The following is a 23,392-nucleotide window of genomic DNA, read 5'->3' on the forward strand; positions in this document are numbered from 1 at the left end:
GTTGCAAATAGAAAGAAAAGGCCATTGATAGGCCACAGCATAGAGAGGTCAGATCATCGTCACCCAGAAACTGGTGCCATTCTAGCCCCTGGAGAGGGCGCAATATGGCTTCTCTTCTCATCTGCAAAAGAGCATGTTTTACTCTTCTGCAGGGGAGGAGGAAACTATCCAGGATCATTCAAGCCACACTTTACGTTCAAGTACATTATTTCCATTAAATCGCAGAAAGAGCATAAAGTGCAGAACATGCTAATGAAAACATATACTGGGTTGGTGCTGTCTTAAGATGGAGCCACAGTAAAGGGGGAAAAGACCAGGTTTCATGCCAGATCCTTACCAAAGTACCAAACGAGCACCGCTGCAACCACAGCAGCAGCGACAAGAAGTCCAGTCGCTGCACTGATGCAGAGAATCTTTCTGGTTTCTGTAATAAAAATACAAGTATAGGTTTTAAGTGTGAATAGCGAGAGTACATACAGTTTATTCCTATTAGTTTAGTTAGTACATTGTAAGGAGTGTACGTTTTAATCTATTCCTGATCACTGTAAAATACAGCATTTTCATTAAGAGCTGGCATTGGAATTGCCCATATTTTTCGTTTTATGGGCTTTGAAGTACTTCGCCGCTTTAAACAATTCCCATTACTGACAAAGAAATGAAATAGTCTTTTAATATAATTTTCCAAAGACATCAGTTACAATTTTCAGCAGAGGCAGTTTTAATAAATGTCCTCAGGTACACTGAATTGGTACAAAGCATGGTGCTGTGAACTGTTTTGTGTATTGAGTCATTTCAAAAATTCCTACACCATTGCTGGGCTCTTCTAACTCAGGAATAATGTATTAAAGGAAAAGAAAATAGTAGTTTGTGGAAGTGGAAGATTTGAAGTCAACCCATAAGAACACTGAGATTAAAAGGCTCATGTGCAGGACAACACATGCATAGTGAACAAAAACATCAAATCAAGAGGACAAAACTGGGATAAATAACAGAGACATCAAGCCACAAGCAAGGGGCTGCCCCAAAGCACACTATCTGTATATTTCAAACAACAGATCTAGACAAAAGGGGCTAAAGGGGTCAACAGCCAAAACATAAACAAGCATTACAGTGCCAGTAGGTCTGGCTTTTAAGGAATGTTGTATGACAATGTGAACTATTATAAGTAGATAGGATGGTAATGGGTATGTAGTGTGTGGAGGCAAAGAATTATATTGGTCTAAATTAAAAGGTCAAGTGTCAGTTGCACTGTGAAGCCAGACCTAAACATCCATGTAGGTCAATGACTGCCCTCCTCCTATCTGTTATTCCTCCAGAGAAAAACAAAATATATTATCCAGTTTTCTAAGACACTTGAATAGCTTTACAACATCATGTTTATGCCCCTGAAACTTCAAGCTCAGAGAGCTAGCTAAGTTAATAAAATGATCACAGCTGTGTGGAGGGCAAGCACTTTTTGTGGAAGCACACAATTTCTTCCCAATCAAAACATATCCTCCTGGTAATTCTAACATAATTGGCTGGTGACAGCTGCACTGTCAAGGCAGACCATAAAAACAGGTCAGGGGACAACCCTATGGCCAGCGACTCATCCATCGCTGCCCTATTGGTCGGTGAGGGGAGCCATGAGGCAACTAACCCTTTGGATCTTCTGACATCCGAACACTAATAGTAAGTCACCAGTCTGCAGGTTCATCCTAGTACTGAAGTCTTGCCCACATCATCACTCTGGTCCTTGGCAGCTCTCTATTTCTCTTATTGCCAGCTTTCCAAAAATCAGAAAGGACAGGCAAGCCAACTCAAAGAATCTCCTAGGGTAAGACTACACAATTAGTTGCGACATGTCACACATTGCTTTCTAAACTTTGTGTATTATTATTTCTAATTCTAGGGTTGTGATTTACTCTACTTTTCCAATGACAGTCCAACTCTGTGTTTGTTGGAGATTATAGGGCACAGCCATTTCAATTAAACAAATAGGTTTATAAGGTTTCTCTTTCTAGGCCCAACAGGACTCTTCCTAAAAAAAAAATTGAACTGAGTTAGTAAAAACACGCAATGTATCTTTTGCATAGTTTAATAGCTGAACCAGAAATGTTTTTTAAAAGTTTTAAAGGTATAACAAGTTTATAATGGCTTTGCAACTAGCATTGTTTGCGGCCACCATCCCACAGTCCTTTATTCCGACACCCACAATTCAGTTTTTGGCCAGCTCAAGACAACCACCAAGGGTGTTTGTACTTTCTCACTTAGGAGTTACAACCCGAATTCAACTGGCCCATATCAATATCTGTCTTTGCTTCTTCTTCTCTGACCTGCACGTTTTTAAAACAGCTTTTAGAAACTAACAAAAACAGCAATTCTACAATTTCAACTGCATGTAACAGATAAGAGTAAAGCTTGATTGGTCCATCAATCTTTGGTGAAAACAAAGGAAGGTGGAGGTGCTGGACACTGGTCACACACTAACAACCATGTAATCCAGAGTGATGTGAAATACTGAAGCATAAAGGACATACTTGGTGAACAGTATTTGCCTGGCTTTGGGTCCTCCGCCACTGGCACGCAGTCATTAGCAGAAACCCTTGGTATGTAGTGAGGCAATGAGGAAGGATATGTCGTCGGAGGTGGGTACGCCACATACAGGTTTCGGTCCACTGGATATGTGTAAGGGCTGGTGTGCTCTGGTTGATAGCCACAATTATCATAGTATGGTCTCTCCTGTGACCCCTAAAGAGAAAAATAGATAAATGGGAGAAATACAGTAAGCTACTATTATAACAAAAAGCAGCCACAGCTAGAACAAAATATTGCACATGAAGTTAACAGGGAGACTGCATCAGGTTGTGCATTAGTGTGAGCCCATGAATTTACCTTGCTGCTGGGTATCATGTATTGCTCCAGTAAGAGCATACCTGCTCAGGGTCAGAAGAGTAATAAAGAGGATCATTGGAAGAGATTCCTGGCATATGAAGCCACTGGGCACATTGTGTTTAGTTATTAAGGGCCGGATGTAGGGAAAAAACAAATTGCGACTTGCAATTTGCGAGTCCGTGCGACTCGCAAATTGCAACTCGCAATTTGGTATGCAGAAAGGTGTCTCAGACACCTTCTGCAACTTGCAATGGGGTCGCAAAGACCCACCTCATTAATATTAATGAGGTGGGTCGCATTTTGCGACCCCATTGCGAGTATGGGCACTCACGGGGATGGTGGCCTGCTGGAGTCGGCAGACCACCATGTCCATGACTGCTTTTTAATAAAGCAGGTATTTTTTTTCTATCTGAAGCCCGTTTTCTTTAAAGGAAAACGAGCTGCACTTAGAAAAAAAGCCGAAACCTTTTGTTTCGGTATTTTTCAGAGCAGGCAGTGGTCCATAGGACCACTGCCTGCTCTGAAAAATGATTTTTGTTTCCATTCACAAAGGGGAAGGGGTCCCCTGGGGACCCCTTCCCATTTGCGACTTGGTTACCATCCACTTCAAGTGGATGGTAACTGCAATTTCATTTGCGACCGCTTTCGCGGTCGCAAATGAAATTGAATAGCGTTGCGTGTCACAATTAGGAAGGTAACACTCCTTCCTATTTGCAAGTCGGAAATGCATTTTTCGAGTCGGATCCGACTCGCAAAATGCATTTCTGCATAGCAAAGAGGCTTTTGCGCCTCGCAAACGGCGTTTTTCGCTGTTTGCGAGGCGCAAACACTTTGCTACATCTGGCCCAAAGACCTTTGACTGGCCCCTTACTGTGGAGCCTAGTTCACTATTTTTTGTAAACAACATTGGTTAAACTACTAAATCTATGAACATGCCAGCAGATGGGGGAGTGGCCTTTAATTGGGGAGTAGATGAGACTAGGCACTAGACAGTCAGGAAAACCACATAGTTGATGCTACAGGAAGAAAGAATGAACACTGTAGGAAAGTACCATCTTTCTAGCATAGTTACCCACACTTTTTGCTTGGTGTCAGCATGTTCAGATTGAAGTTCACTGGGATCCTGCTAACCAGAACCCCAGTGGCTGTACTCTCTCCTCTAAATTTGGTTGCTTTGTAACTTTCTTGCCCCACAATTGGCATACTTGTGCACCACTGTGGGTCCCTACTATATGGCATTTAGCTACCGAGGGCATTGGTAGACCAGGAGTCTCCCATGGGCTGCATCATGTATTGTGCCACCCATAGGAGCCCATGCAAACTGTGCCTGATGCCTTAAGAGGGGTATACTGGGCTGAAATATCTTTATGCCATCGCTGTCAAAGGATGCAGGAGCGCAGGTATTCTGAAAAGTAACTAACATTCTTAAAGCCATTTGGAAACTCACCTTTTGATATCAAGAATGAAACTAACTACAAGGAGTAGTGGAGTGCCACACCAAGAACATTTTTATACAAATGAAAACATCTCGAGCGTGTTATTCGAAAACACATTTTATGCAAGAGTTCAAAAACTGAATGACCTGAGAAAGGAGTGAATAACAACATCTCAGCAAGTATTTGCATGACACCTGTTCCACCACTCGAAACTCCAGTAATAGAACAAGCATTTGCAATGCAACGGGTCTCGCATTTCTCTGAGTTAGAGCTATTAGAAGTTGTAAACTCCCAGGTGGACTTTTCTTGCCTCATTAAATGGGGAAAAAACTAGTGCGATGGTGCTACTAAAAATCAGAAATGGAAATAGAAATGGTCTCAGGGTCGATGTCATGCAAAGCGCTCAACTTCTGCCAAGCGAGATCGCGCTGCGAAAAAAGATAAAAAGTAGTCCGCAAACCAGAAAACAGCGAGCCTTGTATGTTTTCAGTACTTGGTTGCTGCGCTCGAGGAGAGCTAGCCACCGGAAAAGGCATGACGTATGCATGCCTTCCACTAATAAAAGCAAGCAGATTTTAAAAAGCAAGCCCACGAACCAATGAAAGACACTGACATGACATGGGCGGGGCTCCGAGCCCTTTTCTAACTACTACAGCGTCTTGCAAGCGACACGCATGCGCAAGCACATGCTATCCCAGGCTCGACCCTAAAAAGGTGCATTCCAACATTCACAGAAGGTTTTTTTCAATAAAGACAAAAGTTAGTGTGTTAGCGTATAACATTTGCCATAGAAGCCTTATTGTCGAATGTTTGAGCAGATGGATGGAAGAGATCTAATCTTTAATAACTTCCTTGCTAAAGAAACAGGAGAGCTACTGAAAAAGGGCCACTCATATTTATCCCGCCCTTCCACTTCCCCATGCAGGTCATTTAGGGGTCGCAGCTACGACCCATTGCTTGCCCTTTGTGACCCCTGGCACTGCCTTTGCGACCCCGATCTCAGAGGTGGCAAATTCAGTGCCAGAAACAGTGGTAGCTCATCCTTATGGACGTCAGTTGGGGACCAACTCTTTGTTTTCTGTCAATTATTTATTACAGTAATAGTGAATAATGAGATATTCACTATTACTGTAATAAAAATGGAGTACAGGTCTCTGGAGTATGCCCTTCCATGGCAGCTGTGCTAAGTAAAAATGCTTTTAAATGCATATTGTGTGTGTTTTTGTGGGTTAGAGTGTGTTTATGTGAGAGAGAGAGTTTATGTAAGTGTACAATTGTGGTTATGTGTGAGTGCAAGTGGAGGTTAAAGGGTGTGTGATGTCACTCCGCTACCCCTGGCATTTCGGTGAATTGACATCCATGCACTTTCCACCATGACAAAGATTGCTTGACACAGTCTGGGCCTGGCTTAGGTTTCGGTGGATGGGTTACTCCATCACAACAATGACAGATATCCCGTCCGCCAAAATATAAGTACCATTATATCCTATGGGATTTATATTTTGGCGGACGGGCTATCCATCACCACTGTGACAGAGTAACCCATCTGCCGAAATCTAAATCAGGCCCTCTGTGAGCCCCCAAGTACCAGATGGCAAGAGAATGTGTGTCCTCGTAGGGCCAAACTGGGGAGTAACACAGTTTTACTGGGAAAGGGTACTCTGCATCAGGTCACTTTGGAGTCACGAGATCCCAATGCAGCCTAATATGTTTCTCGGATTCTTTTTTTGAATGGGAGAGAGAAAGAGGGCCAGGTCTAAAGGAGTCCTCAAATAAAGAGGACATGCTTTTGTGCTGTGAGTGTTTATAAGCTAGTTGGAAAACCAGAAGAGATAAAACTGCCAGACCCAACTCAGAGTCACTTGATCCAACCAGCAACTGGGTAATGTATTTCTTTTGAAGCTATGACCCTGTGCAGCAGAAAGAGAAGACAAACTCGTAGCTCAGATATATTCGGACACAGAATAATTGATGCTTTTCACCGCCAAGGCCGATTTCCTACTCTACACAGACAAATCATTCTTGTCATATAATTCGGCCATAGAGTATGCACCTCCTAATGCTTGGTAAAAGTAGGTGATGGCATGTGATTAATAGATAATATTGAAGTTTGGGTCAATTGTGAATGCAAATATTTAAATTCAAGTTAAACCCTTCATTGTGAATGCCCACGCCACAAATTCCCCCTCAGGACTGCACCTGAAGATTTACTATGGCCAGGTAGCTGCCCATGTCCTTTGGGAAAACCTCCCCTCAAAGCCCACACCCATGTCACTGACAGGAACACAAATCAAGTTCTTTGGGTTAGGGGTTGTAACACGCCAGGCAGTACTTATAAACACATACATACAAAAACACATTTCATCACTTTATGCACAGTAATCCACAATTTTACATTTTTGCTTACAGAATTAAGTACTAGCCTTAACAGAGACACTAGTACTTGGGAGTTACCTACCCATAACAAAGATTGTTCCTGTGCATCCATCAAAACAAATTTTACAAGTGAGGTCGTGAATGGTACTGGAAGCCTTACTCTTAAAACCCCTTTTCCAATAAAATGAACATGGATGAATCCCTCCTTATGGGAGGACCCCACCCACTGCACTCCCACACTGGGAGTTACTGTGCAAGGGGGCCCTCTGCCCGCTAGGATACCTACTTTGGGCACCCCCTGCACCCATATTCCTCCCCCCCAGGGCCTGTGGTAGCTTGTGCCCACTGTGCCTGAGTGGGTGGTTGCCAGGTAAGGACCGTGTGTGAGTGATCACCCCCAACCCTCCATGTCACTGCAACCTCCTTTCAACTTGGTGCCAGAACCCCTTGGAGGTTCCAGTGACGCCACTGTTGTTTTGGTCTAAAAGGATGCCTTACATGGACCCGGACTGTCCCACCAATCATGACCCCACCCGTTAACCCACATAAATACGACATACTAATATGACCTGCAAGAGAAAAGGGGTGTTGGGCACGACAAAACCATGATCATCACCCCACCCCAGACCTCATTCTTCACAGATTCCCTTATTTCTCCATAGCCCCTTTCTCACATACATTTGTTTTAAAGCACTAATCCTACCAGTATAGGGTGTCAGCGCACTTTACATTACACACACACACATTATACAGAGACAATGAATCATACTTGCGTAAATGAGTGTATAGGAAATGATACAGAAGGCAATGTGGATTACAAGGTGTAGGAATCACATGCCATCTTTTAAGAAAGAAGTACAAACTTTGGATTTATGACAAAACATTTTATTATTGCCTGAAAAATGTATGACACACAAGCAACTCTGCAGTGAGTGCTTTTAAACACATAATTTATTTCTATTCACAGAGCCCCACCTCCCAGGATAGCGTCAGATGCAGCTGCACTGGTTGACAGTCCTAAAGCCGGCGCTGGATGCTTGTGCCAAGTATAACTTGGGGTTGGTTAATGGACATAGTTCTTCCAATTCTGCTCGCTACTCCCCTTTACATGGATTGCTCCTGTTGCCGTGATAGTCAGACACTTAAGACTGGGTGCTGCTTACCATTCCAGACCAAGTACCCAGACCGTGTGATCCAACACCAAAGAGGTTAGGCCTTGTTTATTGACTCACAAGGAGGAGAGTTCTTGTCAGAGTTCAGTCTTTGTACTGGAATGATTGGGCAACTAATCAAATTCAAATTTTTCCTGTTGGTAACCCCTACATAAGCACTGTGAGGCCTCCTCAAATATTATGCAGTGCTTCATTTAACACATGCATAAATACATATGAGGTTTGAAGTTGTTTTTAACAAGTGGTCCTCTACAAAAGCTTTATACATCTATTTCTAACTTCTTGACGATATACAGAAAAATAATTCGAGCATTCAAGTTACAATTTGTTTCAGATACTGGTTTTACTCATTTTCCCAATAGTATTTATCTGAATTCCTTTACTGCCATCAAAGCTGTGACCACTGGACAGAAAACCAATGAGACAGAGGCATTTGTCCCAACCACTGCCTTCTGATCCCCTCTAATGATGTTGGCTATTTGAAAATGGCCTCTGCAATTTTGATATGTCCGTAATTTCTTTTGAATGGGAATGTCAAATGCTGTAAGGCCCGCAGGCCTTCCTATTCTCCTTCCTTTTCTGTTAGTTTATGCATTGGCTAATGTTGATGACGACTTTCAATGGCGCCAATGGCCAGATCTATTTCAGAATTTCATGAAATCTTTATGGGATGCGTTGCCATAAAATGTATCTAAATAAAAATGTTTACACCTGTCAGCCTTAGGGTGGTCTTCCCCTTAACTTATTGCCTTCCTCCTTCACTTTTCTGTCTTCATTAGGTTGAGAGTAAGCGTACAACCTCATGTGTACTTTTAAGTATACTTCTTCTGTGGGTTTAAACCCATTTCATTTGTTCATTTCACGGGTCATTTAAAAACCCTTGCTTGCTAGTGGTCAGTCATGCCTATTTATCCCTCATTTTTCTCTTTGGGAGCAGGGACCAACTACTGTATAATTACGCGTTGTTGTGTTTGTTTTTCTTTGGGGACTTTTTTTTCTCTTCCTTTCCTGCTCGTGTTCGCTGAAGCTTCTCATTTTAGTTGCAGCTTGGCTTCGCTGTAAACAGGGTTGTAAATCATCCTGTTATCTTGGTCACATTTGCGCTGTTTGCTCTCTGCGCCCTCTCTTGCTGCTTTCTCTCACCTAACTGGCTCCCGTCCTTCCTTGTTTTTTTTTGTTTTTTTTGCGAAGAAAGGCTGCATTCTAATACCTCAGGCTAACAGGATTGTTAATCGGAAATCCCTGGTCATACAGCAAAGAAGCTTTTCCCCTCAAGCTCCTTCCTTCCCATTCTTGTTTATTTAGTGAGAGGAATATTAACCTATCTGTTTGACACATTGTGTTTTCCTAAATTGTGAAATACAAAGTAGTCTTTTTGGCGTCCCTGTCATAAAACATGTTACAACATCTGCTGGGGAATTTCTTCTTTTGCAACTGGCCCTTTCTTCACGATTTGACACAATAGTCATGCACACGTGAACGGTGTCAAAACTTTGCGTTATTGTATGGGTCCTTAAACAAAGCAGGGGCTTCCCAGGTCTAGTTTTTGCTGGTATTAGGACTCTGAGCACTTAACAGGGGTCAAATTGCTTGTGCTCTCTTCACTAAAACATGGTCATATTGGCTTATCCCTAACTGGCATAGTTAATTTACTTACTTGTCCCTAGTAAAGTGCAATACATGTGCCCGGGACCTCTAAACTAAATCTTACTAGTGGGCTTGAAGCACTGCAGCCCTTCAAACATGTTTCAGGCTTGCTACTGCAAAAGCTGTGTGTGCAGTTTAAAACTGCCATTTTGACCTGGCCAAATAAATCTGTTGCTCTGCCCAAATCTTCCTTTTAATACACAAAAGTCACCCCTCGGGTTGGCCCTGGACAGCTCAGAGGGCAGGTCGCAATGTATTTAAAAAATAGGACGTGCATTTTGTACTTTTACATGTCTTGGTGGTGAAAAACTCACCACTGCAAGACCTATCTTTCTCATAGGATAACTCTAACACTGAAGTTATAAGTTGCCTTATTACATCTTATAAGTGTAATTTCCAAATTGGAAGAGATCATTCCTTCAAGTTTGGTGTCTCTGGAATCTCAGTTGAAAACCCCTACTTATGATGAAGTCGGATTTCAAATTGAAATTATAAAAATGTTTGTCTCTGGTCACATGACTGGGTGTAGTTGGCAGTTGGGCTTTGTTCCTAGGCAGCAATGCACAATGGGAGATTAGGTGTGACTTGATGGGCCATCTGGAGTAGGAGGGGAGGGAGGAGCTGGACACAGATTCACTTACACCTGAAAAGGCTGAGTACTATTCCATACAAAGGGCCTAACAGCCCTGTATTTTCACTCCAGTCAGCTTGGAGCCATGGCAAAGGAGGTAGGGATTGCACTTCAAAGCCACTGTCTAGAAGTTTCTCCCAACTTTCCATAATCAGGGCAACAAGGTATAAACACTGTACCTCAGACACCACCACTTCAGTAGACTTCTGGACCTGTGAATACTCTTCCAGGAAGAAAGATTGCTGTGCTGCTGAAGGACACCCATCTGCTGGACTCCTGCTTTGCTGGCCTGCTGCTGCTGCTGCCCTTTTGGCTATGTGAGAAGGACTAGACCTGCATCTCTTGAACCCAGAATAACTTCAAGGGCTAGTTGGCTGGCCTCCTGATCTGAAATCTCAGGGACATAACAGACTTCCATCAACCCTGCTTCTGCAACTGGACTCTGCCATCTGTGAGTCTACCCTGCTAAGTGGTGCCACCCCAGTCCTGGACCCTCAGAGGTGGGCCTAAGGTGCTTGCCAGTGGAACTGGTGCATCCTCTCTGCTGAGTGATGCATTCCAGAGTACCACCAATGCATCTCCTCGGCTGAGCATCGCCGCTGGTGCGTGAATAGAGCCTGTCGCAAAAGACTACAAATGCCGCTGCATTCTGTATCTTGGGTTTGAGGCATCACCTTACGAACTAACACTACGCAACACTTCCTTGAAGTAGGTCCTTACATCTCTTGCCGACAGCAGCCTCAAATTCAAACCTCCACAATGCAGCTTCACCGCTTTTCCGAATCAACGCATCACCTCGAATGCGCAACACATCCCCGTCACCAGCCTTCACACTGCAAGCCCCATTGACATGATCCTCGATGTGAATTCAACAGGACCTCGCACCGCAGCTTCGCTGCATCTCGGAACTGCATATTGCCTTAGTGGCGCAACGCAGCTTCGATTTGCAGTCACACAACATCCGCAACCAGGATTTAAGATACTTTGTTCGGCAGGCCTACGTCATGCCATGGTCAACTGTGACTTTGTCCCGGTCCGGCGCGACCAGACATCTCCAATTGCGCTTTGTGCAGCTATTTTTACTTAAAACTTTACAATTCAATATCTCCTGTTCTACTAATTTGCTTTTGTTTTTTTTTTGTGTTTTTTTTGGTATTGTTGTATCCAATAAAATCTACTCTAGTTTTCTAACTCTGTTGTGGGTTCCTTTCACAGTGTGTTTTCACTGTGTTACTGTTTGAAGAGTTGAACAAATATTTTACACACTACCTCTAATTAAGCCTGACTGCTCTGTGCCAAGTTATCAGAGGGCTGAGCACAGGTTAATCTGGAGTTGGCTTGCGTCTTATCCTGACAAAGATTGTGGTTGCGGCTTGACCAGGGTTCACATCCCAGTTAACCAACAACCAAATTTCGTACAGGAATAGTTAGCTAAATCACATGGTATGCTGGAAATCTGGCATAGACTTGGCCCTCGTAGACCACTATTGGACACATCTGATGTAAATGGTCGGTGGACCAATGTTGATCATCTGTTATCTAAATAGTCTGTGTGACAGATTGTGACATTTGATGCAGAGAAGAACTTCACAGATTTCTCATGGTGTCCCAGAGATATAGAAGGAGTCCCCTCGAGTTCTGAAAGAGTGGTATTTTCTAATATAAGAATAAAGCACTGATTGTCAACTCGCTGGAGGAAAGCTAAAGCATCCTCACTTCTCACACTGCAAGCTGCAACTCTGTTGCAAATTACAATGCAGTGGCAGAGGAGGACAAGCACCAATCAGGCTGGGGATCCTCCTCTGCCAAGGCCAGCAGAGTGCCAAACCCCTAGCACTTAAGGATGTGCTATGCTTCATTGACATCTATGGCACTGCAGACCTCAAACAGTTAAAAAAACATTTAACAAACCTTTCACGAGATACAAGTTACCATCTTTCTGATTTTTAAATGAAAAGTTTCACATTTTTAACTACGTGGAAACTGAGTTGATGGGAGGCACTGGACATGCCTTGCTCTTCAATTATTTCGATTTTTCCACATAAGCACAAGGCGTTTTGTCAAACTTGCTTATGTGTGGGACCCATTGGCTGAAAGCATTAACCACAGACGAACTTTGAATACCTCGCAACAGCTCCTTAATTCTTCTGAAGAGCTCTATGGACGTGTCTGAATGAGTTCACAATCCACACAAGCGCTGTGCAAACAAGGATTACCCTTGCAAATAGGAAGCGCTTATGTGGTGAGCTCCACAGTCTCCTCTAAGAAACATCAACAGATATTCAGGCAGCCATAGGAAAGACGGGCATGATACCAGGGCTTAATTTGTGAATATTGTTTCCGATGCTGAGTACCGGCACTTATTTTTGAGGGCCGGAGCTAATTCTTCTGCCTCAAGCATTTGCTCAAGCATTTGCTGCGAGCAAAAGCCACACACGGGAAAGACGGAGGAAGAGAAAAATGAAAAAGCGTCACAAAGGTAGAAAGCAGAAAGCTGCCGGAGGTAGCTGAAGGGGCAGGGAGTGGCTTTAAAGGGATTGAAGAGGCCCGAAATGGCTTCAGAGGGCTTTGGCCACCGGCACATATTTATTTACAAATTAAGCACTGGATGATACAATTTAGCAGATGTCATTAACACTACCGAGATTATCAATTTTACCGTCCGGCCTCCCCCGCCTCCCTCACGCTCCCCTCGTTTCTTTGTGTCTTTGACATACTCATATACACTAGTTCTATGTAAATCGCCTGAATGCCTGTGTGGGTGACAAGGCACTTCAAATAAGTAAACTTAATTCCACATGCACTGCTTCCTCAAACACAATATAGAAGAGGTCCGAGCCTTGCAAAATTTACTCCCACTAGACTGCAACAGTTTCCACCATGAACTGCAATTCACTGCGCAGCCGTGCCATCAGATATACCCCTTCCTTACACAATACCCTCTACCGCAACAATGTACCAGCACTGTCAACCTTTACTTACAACAAAAAGATGTCCAAATTCTATTTCCTCCATTTCTTTTCCAAACTTCTTTACAAACTGATTTTAAATCAGTGACCCTCATATAGCGATTGCACAAGAAGATCTAGTCCGGTCACTGTGTGCTTGTGACTGTTCGGCGCCCTCTACATTGCGTTTTCATGTGTTGCTTTATTCCTTAGGTGGGAACAGGGAGAAAGCAATTTATTCTGTTTTTAATTTCTAATAAGTTTGGACCCCTTTTGTTACTTGACCTTGGTTCTTCTTGTTGACTAAGGTGCACTTACCCTTCGCATGGGCTGGCTTTTGTTTGGCACCAGGTTCCTTTGTTTGACAAGGACTGCATTGTTCCCAGTGGGCAGCAGGTAAAGGAGTATCCCATTTAGTGCCACTTATATTACATTCTGTAATTGTGAGATTTCATTTAGTCCATTTTCACTTGTATGGAGACATTGGATCACTCTTGCTTCTCTTCTCAGTAAAACTCTCTCCTATGAACAGCCTTCACTATGTTGAATGATGTCCAGTATGCTCTGTCTCAAATCATTCTCAGTATGTTCTTCTTCTCGAAAGTATTGAACCAAGGGAGCTAGACTTAATTTTGGATGTGTGCTGTTAAATCCTCATCTTGATCCATTAGCTATTTTTTCCTACATGTGCCAAATTGCATGGACAAAGTATTACATACGCTGCATTCTAGGTGTTGCACTTCGAAAGGTTTTTGTTAGTTATCTCAATGGATATATGTGGATTCTGTGCCTGTTATTGTTTGTTGGCAGAACATCCAGGGGCCACATCTATGGAGTCCTATTATTGGTGGAAGCTCCCCTGAAATTTGTTGATTGTGGGTCATCCCTGAATTTGAATGTTACAATTTCCTCTTTCAAATTCAGATTTCTTTTTATTGTGAAAATTGTTTTGCTTTCAGGGCATGTAATGCTTCAATATTCTTCCAATGTCTATTAATGACATTTTTTAACTCAGTTGTTGTCCTACTGTAAGTAGTTATTCATAGACACCTATGGAGAATTGTTGCTTCTGTTGCTTGGTGTCAAGTGTCTTGAACGGTGTGTACCATGCATTTTTGTGTGTCCTTTTTGCATTACCCTCTTGGAATAGCCTCTTTCTGATAATTTGATTATTTTGGGGTAATTTTTCAGCCTTTTCTAAGAAATCATCTGTCCTTATGCAAATTCTGCACATGCACACAATTCGCCCCTAGGGTAGATCATCTTTCAATCTCCCAGGATGGAAGCCTTTTAAGTGAAGAATGTTTTTCAGGTCTGTTTTTTGTGGAATCATGGGAACAGTATTTCATCCATTACTTTGAGTCCTAAAAACAGGAAGAAGATTTCTTTTTGATTAATACTTAACAAGATACGTATATCTTGGGAACGATGATTCAGCCATTTTTGGATGTTTTTCAGTTCTACGTGCAGTCAGTTCCAAATTACGAAAATATCATTCATGTACCGGGTACAGAATATTATCTGTTGTTAAACGGTATTGTTTTTATAAATCCATTTCTACTCACATTCTGCCATGAACAGAATCACTATTTCTGGAGCAAAGGCACATCCCATTGCTTTTCTTTTTGTTTGGGTGAAATAATTAACTTAAAAAGGTTCTAAGTAACCAACACCTTAACTTATTTCAAACTGAAACCACTAGACACTGTGTGGGTTTTCCTTTTCGTCCAAGCATAATTCAAAGAAATCAAGAGCTATTTCTTAAGGAATATTTATGAACGGTGCCTCCACATCCATAGTACCCAGCGAGTTTTTTTTAAACAAATTCACATCCTTTTATTTGCACAATTATGCCCATGTTATTGTGGTAATATAAAGTTAATTTTTGGATGGATGCTTTTACAAAAAAGCCAACATATTCAGTTAGTGATTGTAAAACGGTGTTATTCAAAGAGACAATAGGTCTTCCAAAGGGGGGATTGGGGTTCTTGTGAATTTTGGGTAAAGCATATAGCACTGAAATGCATGACTCATTATCCAGATATTTCAAATTCCCTCTTTATGGGCGAGCGCAAAGCGCCTTGTCCATTCTGTTATCTCTCTCTTTGGGCTTTAAACCACGCCAATGCCACGTCAGTCACTTACATTGGTTCTTGGGCTTGCCTTTTTAAATCCGCTTGCGTTCATTTGTGAAAGGCATGCATACGTCAGTCCTTTTCCGGTGTTTACCCTACCTACACAGCATTGGTAAACTACTAAAAACATATGAGGCTCAGTGTTTTCAGCCTGGGGTCCAGACTACTTTATCTGTTTATTTTCCACGCAGTGCGATCGCGCTGCATTTTACATAGCACGAGCGCGCTGTGTGTTTTTTTTGCTTTAAAACGCTAATAGCTCTAACTCGAACAAATGCGAGACCCGTTGCATTGAAAATGCTTGTTGATAGCCAGTCATTGTTAGAAATGCGGTCTCTAGTGGGCAGAGGTATGCACCTTGTCCAAGTAAGGCCCACAAACCCAGTCAAGGTAAGTCAGATCCACACTTTAAAATAACCTGTGCTCACCCTCTGGTAGCTTGGTACAGAGCAGGCAGGCCCAACTTAAGAGGCAATGTGTAAAGTATTTGTGCAACACACACACAGTAACACAATGAAAACACCACAAAAAGACTCGACAAAATAAAAACGATTTATCTGAGTTAAACAAGACCAAATAGACAAAAATCCAATCAGTAGAAGTTGAGACATTATTTTTTAAGAATAAACTAAAAATAGTGCAGAGAAGACACAGGGGGTCAAAGGTTACTTAAGATCTCGATGGACCGGTGCAAATCCAAAGTTCAGGCCAAATGCGATGGAGGGAAGGCCAGCTACAGAACCTGTTGGAAATGGGGTCTCTAGTTGGCAGTAGTTTGCACTCTGTCCAAGTAGGGAGCCTCACTCTAGCCAGAGTAAGGGAGTCACACACATAAGATAACCCCTGCTCACTTCCTTGATAGCTTGGCTCAAGCAGTCAGGCTTAACTCAGAGACAATGTGTGAAGTATTGGTATACATGCACAAGCACACGCGCGCACACACACACTCACACTCACTCTCTCTCTCTCTCTCTCTCTCTCTCTCTCTCTCTCTCTCTCTCTCTCTCTCTCTCTCTCTCACACACACACACAGTCAAAACACCACAAAAGTACTCCATACCAGTTTAGAAAAAAAGCCAATGTTTATCTGAGTAAAACGAGACCAAAACTACAAAAATTCAACATGCACCACAAAGATAAAAATTGAAAAATATTAAATCACGGTACAGCACTTAGAAACACAATAGGTCCAAATAGGGCTATCACGATGTCTTGACAAAGTTGTTCCCAACAGTCCTACACCACTCCTGAGGGAGTGTAGGCTGGTTACGGAGTCGCACGGACCCCTGGTGCAGTACCTTTGGTAAACAATGAGGAAACAAAGACGTTGCATAGAATCGGGGAGGTGAGGTGTGCTGGAGCCGGTCTGGCGTATGTTCTTTACTGCCACTGAGGAGGTGAGGAGTCGGTTCCTTAGCACTAGGCAGGGGAGGTGAGAAGTTGGTTTCTTATGGTGGTAGGGGAGGTGATACAGTGTCGGTTGCGAGGCGTTGACTTTGCGGTTTCACAATAAGACCACAGGCCACAGTTGCTGTGATAGAGTCGGTGTCAGGTGCCACTGATGTTAGTGACATGGCCTTCTGGACTTGCGTTGTGGCGGGACTTCGGAGGCACTGCGGTGGCGTCAGGCTTCCAGCATCGGTCGCAGTCATTGCACTCAGCAGGGACCACAGTTCCGGTGCAGGTAGTAGTGCAGATCAGCCAGCGACACCAGTTCCGAAGTCGCTCTGGAGGCCTTGTACCTGGTTTCTTCTTGGTTGTACCAGAACTCACTTTTAAGGGCCCAGGAACTGGATTTGGAAACACTTGGCAAGTCAGGAATCTCAACAAGAAAGCCCAGGTGCTGGCAGATTAAGTCTTTGATGTCCCTGAGACCTCTTAGCAGGATGCCAGGTCAGTCCAAGCCCTTGTCACTCCTACGAGAGAAGCAGCAAGAAGCCAGCCAGCACAGCAAAGCAACAGGCAGAGGCAGTCCCTCTTACAACATCCAGCTCTTCTTTCCTCAGTCCAGAAGTGTTCTAACTTTGTGGTGTCAGAGGTCCAGTACTTCTACCCATTTCTGTGTCTCTGTAGTGCACAAGATACTGCCTTTCGCTGCCCTGGCAGAAGACACACTGCAGGGGGTTGGAGACTGCTTTGTGTAAGGACAGTACAGCCCTATTCAGGTGCAAGTGTCAGCTCCTCCCACTGCTCTAGCTCAGGAAGACCCATCAGGAAATGCAGGCCACACCTCAGCTCCCTTTGTGTGACTGTCTAGAGTGAATTCACAAACAGCCCAACTGTCATCATGACCAAGGCATGTAATCCACAGAGAGGCAGAGGCACAGAATAGTTAAGCAGGAAAATGCCCACTTCTAAAAGTGACATTTTCAAACTTACAATTCTAAAACCAAATTCACCAAAAGATGAATTTTTAAATTATGAATTTTTAAATTATGAATTCAGAGACCCCAAACTCCAAAACTCCATCTGCTCCCAAAGGGAAATTACACTTAGCAGATATTTCTAGGCATCCCCATGTTACCCTATGGGAGAGATAGGCCTTGCAATAGTACAAACCACATTTAGCAATGTTTCACTATCAGGACATGTAAAACACACCAGTACCTGCCCATGGGGCTGCCTTGGGTCTACCTTAGGGGTGACTTACATGTATTAAAAGGGAAGGTTTGCACCTGGCAAGTGGGTGCGCTTGCCAGGTCGAACTGGCAGTGGCAGGTCTGAGACATGTTTGCAGGGCTACTCGTGTGTGGCACAATCAGTGCTGCAGGCTCAACAGTAGCACTTTACGTGGTACTTCCTAGTAAATCAAATATGCCAATCATGGAGAAACCAGTTACCAATACAATTTAGACCAAAAAAATATGCACTTTAGCACTGGTAAGGTGCCCAGAGACCTAAAGGCAACAAAAACAGATCAGAAAAAATAAAAGGAGAAAGGCAAAAGGTTTGGGGATAACCCTGCAAAAAGGGCCAGGTCCAACTGAACCCTTGCAGGATCTGCTGAAAAAGTACCATTGGTGGAGCAAAGTTTAGGCATCAAGAGCAAAATGCGTTGATCTTTTTACAAGCAGTCGGGCCAAGCTCCATTGGAATACAGGCAATGTGTTGTCTCCGGCTGTGCTGGCTGTGGATTCACTGTCATCGAGCGGCCCCTACATCAGCATTGAAGGGTGATGCGTCGGTTCTGATTGACGCAGTGGTGACGATGTGTCGGTTTTTGCAGAAAACAGCTGCAGAACCCACTTCTGAGGGCCAGGACTGGAAGGGGCACCTCATGAAAGGGTAGGACTCACAGATGGCAGAGTCCAGCAGCACAAGGAGAGTTGCAAGAAGTCTTTTGTGTCTCTGAGATTTCAGAAAACAGGAGGCAAGTCAGAAAACCCTTGGTGTCACTCTGGGTTCAAATGAGATGGGTCCAGCCCTTGTCCTCAGCAGGGCAGAAATCAGCAAGGAGCAAAGCATCTCAGCAAAGCAGAGAAGCAGTTCCTCAGAACAGCCACTCCAGGCAAAGTGGCAATCCTTACAGCACAGTAGTCTTTACTCCAGCAGAGTTCTTCCCAGGCCCAGTAGTGTACTGTCTTGGCAGGGTCAGAGTCCCAATACTTATACTAAAATGTGCCTTTGATGAGGGGGTGACTTCAAAACAGCTCCTTCAAGTGCACAGACAGTAGGGGGCAATCAGCCCTTTGTGTGCGGACAGGCACTTCCCTAATCAAGTGTGTCAGGTCCCCTTAACCCATCCTGCCCAGGAAGGGCTGTCAGAATGCAGATAAGTGCTCAGACACATCTAACCTTTCTGTGTTTGTGGCTGTCTAGAGGAAATGCACAAAGTTTAGCTGTCACATACCCCAGATGTGTTTTGGAGACAGGCTGCAAGGCATGCAGAGGAGTAAGAGCAGAGAAATGCCTACTTTTTAAAAGTGACATTTCTCAAATAGTAATGTTAAATCCCACCTTACCAATATAGGGGATTTATCATTACCATCTCAAAGTTATGAAACATGACAAAGCTACTTCTTTCTGATCAGATATTACAGCTTTAAGGTGTCTTAAGGAATTTCCAATGCTGGCCTATGAGAGGAGTAGGCTTCACAGAAGTGAAAATCGACTTTGGGAGTTATTCACTACAAGGACATGAAAAACGTAAAAGTACATGTCCTACCTTTTTCTTGCATAGCACCCTGCCATATGGGCTTCCTAGGCCTACCTTCGGGGTGACTTATACTGTATGTAATAGAAGGGGAGTTTAAGGCTTGTCAAGGGGTTTTAAATGCCAAGTCAAGGTGGCAGTTTTAGGAGGGTGTCTCTCTATATATTGTACAAAAATGATGTCCACTGTGCAGACAGTCCAAGCAACCCCACCTTGGTATCCAGCGGTATTAAGTAGACCACTTAATGCTCTATTTTTTTTGTGTGGTAGCTTGGTCTAGCAGTTAGGCTAATCTTGGAGAAGTGCTAAGCTTTTTTTGAATCCCTTGTATGAATAAATGTGGACACATACTCAAAAGAATAACTTGAACCAATTTTCAAAAATACTTCAGATTTTTATAAAAATTTAAGACCAAGGTCATCAAAATCAGGTAAGTACTTTGTAAGTTATGTAAGTAATTACGTACCATTGGAATCAATAGGAAAAAATTAAAAATACATTAAAAATCAGGCACTGCTCTCACAAGTGCCACCTCCTATACTTAGGTTGAAGTCGTTGAGATGTCCTGTGAGCCAGCTGGAGACATTCAGGCGGTCCCCGGTTAAAGCGGGAGCAGCAACTGAAAGTCTTGGAGCTGGAGCTGGAGCTATCGCGGAAGGGGACCACTTAGAAACACACTGCACAGGTGGACTTAAAGGTAAGTCCGGTGTGTACCCTGGAATGTAGAGGTCACAATGGGTTAGGATCCTCTAGAGCACAGCTGGTTTACCAATGCTGGGACTAGGGAGGCCGGGTGCAGTGAAGATAGGTCAGCCAAGTCCTTGTGTCCTAGGATCCTTCGAGTTAGGTGCAGGTCACTTTGAGGATGGATTGCAGGTTAGCAGGGCCACTCTGGGTAGCGATTCTTGGGTGTCCTGAAGTGCCTTGACTGAAGCTTCCTTCTGGTCCTTCAAGAGTACAGAGTGGACTTTTTTTCTAGGTGCCTGACATTGGGGGTCCAGTACCCCGGGCTAAGGCATGTCTCAGCCACTGGAGGTTGCAGTGCCACCAAACTTGGCACACTGGTACGGTTTGTCCTCTGAGTTTGTAGGGTAAAATTTGATCAGTCTGCTGTGCCTGGTTCATTGGTCATCGGCCAGTCAGTGAACTGGGCCTCACTGGTTCTTTCCTGCTGGGTGCAGAGAGTGATGTCTTCACTCCGGGAGGATCTTGGCTATCTTAAGAAAGTTGGAGGTCCTCTGGGGTTTCTTAGAGTCCATTCAATGTCCAGACAACCCATCATCGGCAACTATTGAGTCCTGGGTGCAACAGGCAGGGTTTGGCGCCTTTTTCTTCTTGATGCAGGACTTCTGTTCTTAAGCTTTGGGTTTTCTTTGTCACTGACCTTCTTGTGTCCATCAAATCTGATCTGCAGGTCTAGGGATGCCCACTAAATACTGCATTTAGTGGGCATTAAGGGGAGTACTTGGTAGTGGCCAATGGTGGCCTTAGGGTGGCTACACCCACTATGTGACCACTTCCTGTGGGAAGGGGTCACATCCCTAACCCTGATAGACTATTTTCCTGCCATGCAAAATTGAGGAAAATTAAATGGAGTGGTCACCTCGCCTGCCACACCTGGGGGGGAGGAGGGTGCAGGCTGAGGTGTGCAACTCCTCCTACTCTGACTAAGTTTTCCCGCTCAAAAACGTTGGGTGGCCATCTGCTGCTATCAGAGGAGTCTGCCTGGGTGCTTGCCTGGGGAATGAGGTGTAACACCTCCACCCAGGAAAGGCTTTGTTTTCTGGTCCCTGAGAGCAGAGGCACTCACCCCAGTTACCCAGATCTGTGTCTGGTGGTGGCAGGCTGGTACGAACCAGTCAGCAACGATGCCAAGGCTGGTAGCATGGCACAGAGCAGTCAGGTTTAACTTAGAGGCAATGTGTGAATTATTTGTGTAACACTTAAAACAATAAAACAGGGATCTGCTTGTCTGTGTAGGTTTGATTTCTAAGATCAGGAACACGCCCTACCAGAATATCTGGTATGGTGTTTCCTCAGATGTAAAAGGGTTTTAAGCTTGTGTTGCCTTGGAAAAATGATTTAGCAAACTTATTAGCAAAGGATTCTTTATTGGAACTATTGAGCAATTATTCCCTTGCAAACCTCTGGCCGCACTAACCATGAAATGAATACAGGGGATTTGCCGATTAAATACTGGGAGCAATGGGCAATGTAATATAAAAAATATCCCCCCTAACTATGAAGAAATATTCCTTTGTATGTATGTCACAAACACTCGTACATGCTTCTTGCATCAGTTGTTTTTATCAACAATCATTTCAGCTGGTATTTGAAAACACGTCCCATAAACACTTTCACCAGGATCTCATGTCGTAACTCATAACAATGAACTGTTAATGTTTCAACAAGTGTAACGCACTTTTTTGCCATATTAGTGTTAACGTGATAGCAGTTTCATAAAAGCAACACATCAAATTTTATCTATATTTGAATCAGCAGTGGATCCCTTAGTGATAAACTATTCACTTTCCAGACAATGTTTTCCATCATTCTGTCTGTCCCAGTTGGTGTGATTATAACCTTTTAAAATGAATTCTCATCTTTTGTATTAAGGTCGTAGGAGTCATTCATAAGTCCTTTGGATTTAAGCATTGTCAATTACATCTTAGAACCGCCTCGAGGAGAATTTCTCCCTCAACATTATGCTATTTGCTGTTTGGTGTTTCATTCCACCTCTTGTGGAGTGCTTCCATTCCAATGAATAAGTGACTATTTTACATCTACAATATAGGCTCAGTCACTGCACCTTCTGTCAAATTCAATTACTTACCTCATATAGTAATTTTATACAAGAACATGTTTTTATTTTTTAATAAGCAGCATTTAAAAAAATATATTTTTGTCATGTCTCCTGTGCCAGCCTGACCCAAACATGTTATGCTAATTGCTTTTGGGTTTATCACACCACCAATACCACAACCACCAATACTACACCGTTACCCCTAAGACCAACACAAATGCAACCACCGATATCAAACATCACCAAATACTGCCTACACACACCTTCTTTCATCAACTTTCAGCTATTGGGTGGTTCATGCCTCTTAATACACTTCATTACAGGACGTCTACCGTTGATGACATAGACACACTCTGCAATTACTATAGAATTTGTTTTTTGTCATCCCTTTGCTTGATCACTATTTTGGTTTTCTTTTTCGCTAGCACCATGATCCCACCTCTCACAGAGCACATATATGTTTATTAGACAAAAATGTGTCCATGTGGTTTCGCATATGAATAAAACTATCTTTAACTCTTTCTTGATCACATGGTCTGACCAACAGACAGCTGAAGCGGTCTTTAGCCCAGACATTTAAAGGGACAACTTCAGCCTCTCTTTGAAGGAGTAGAAAACATTGACACTTCACATGGGTCCACACAAGGCAACTGTGGGGGGAGTAGGTGATTGGTGACTTCACTTAACACCAACATCCATCAACCTCCATTTCTGAATAAGTGGATTTTTCTTTATAAACATCTGGGAATATGTTCTTGTTTTATAATGGCATTCCATTCAAAAACCCACACGCATATTTACCCACAGAATTAAAAATACATCACATAACTCACAAACACAAATGTTTATTTGTGAATCAGTATTTTGCAAACATGGTTCGCAATCAGGTATGTGTTTTGACAAAATTAACAAATACCTCAGAGCCTTCACTCATAATCACATGAGCATTTGTGAACCACTGAATCACATAAATTGTTCCCGTGCTTGTACATTTGCAGAATTGAAAACCTCATGTGATTCATAAATCTGCACTTGTGATCCACAAGTTCATGACATCACTATGAGAGTAAGCATGTGTATTACCTAGCAGCATGAAACATGCACGATATGGTTTACAAACAGCAACAAATGGTTTTGTTAACAATGACAATACAGGTTTTCAAAGATAGAGAGAGTAACATAACTGTGCATGGCCAAAGGCTGAGCACAATGGTACC

At 43.2% G+C, this 23,392-nt stretch overlaps 1 protein-coding gene across 2 annotated transcripts in view; it reads right to left on the minus strand.

Annotated features, from left to right (window-relative positions):
• The window catches only part of TMPRSS2 (transmembrane serine protease 2), a 277,324-nt gene that overhangs the window by 118,338 nt on the left and 135,594 nt on the right, over window positions 1–23,392 (minus strand). For both annotated transcript variants that reach the window (XM_069202592.1, XM_069202591.1), the window contains 2 exons: window positions 2,520–2,730; window positions 338–424 (listed from right to left, as the gene is read on the minus strand). In XM_069202592.1, coding sequence (XP_069058693.1) covers window positions 338–424; window positions 2,520–2,730 — 298 coding nt within the window. The remainder of the gene's footprint in view (window positions 1–337; window positions 425–2,519; window positions 2,731–23,392) is intronic.

Source organism: Pleurodeles waltl, chromosome 8, assembly GCF_031143425.1.
Source record: "Pleurodeles waltl isolate 20211129_DDA chromosome 8, aPleWal1.hap1.20221129, whole genome shotgun sequence".
Lineage (NCBI taxonomy): Eukaryota > Metazoa > Chordata > Amphibia > Caudata > Salamandridae > Pleurodeles > Pleurodeles waltl.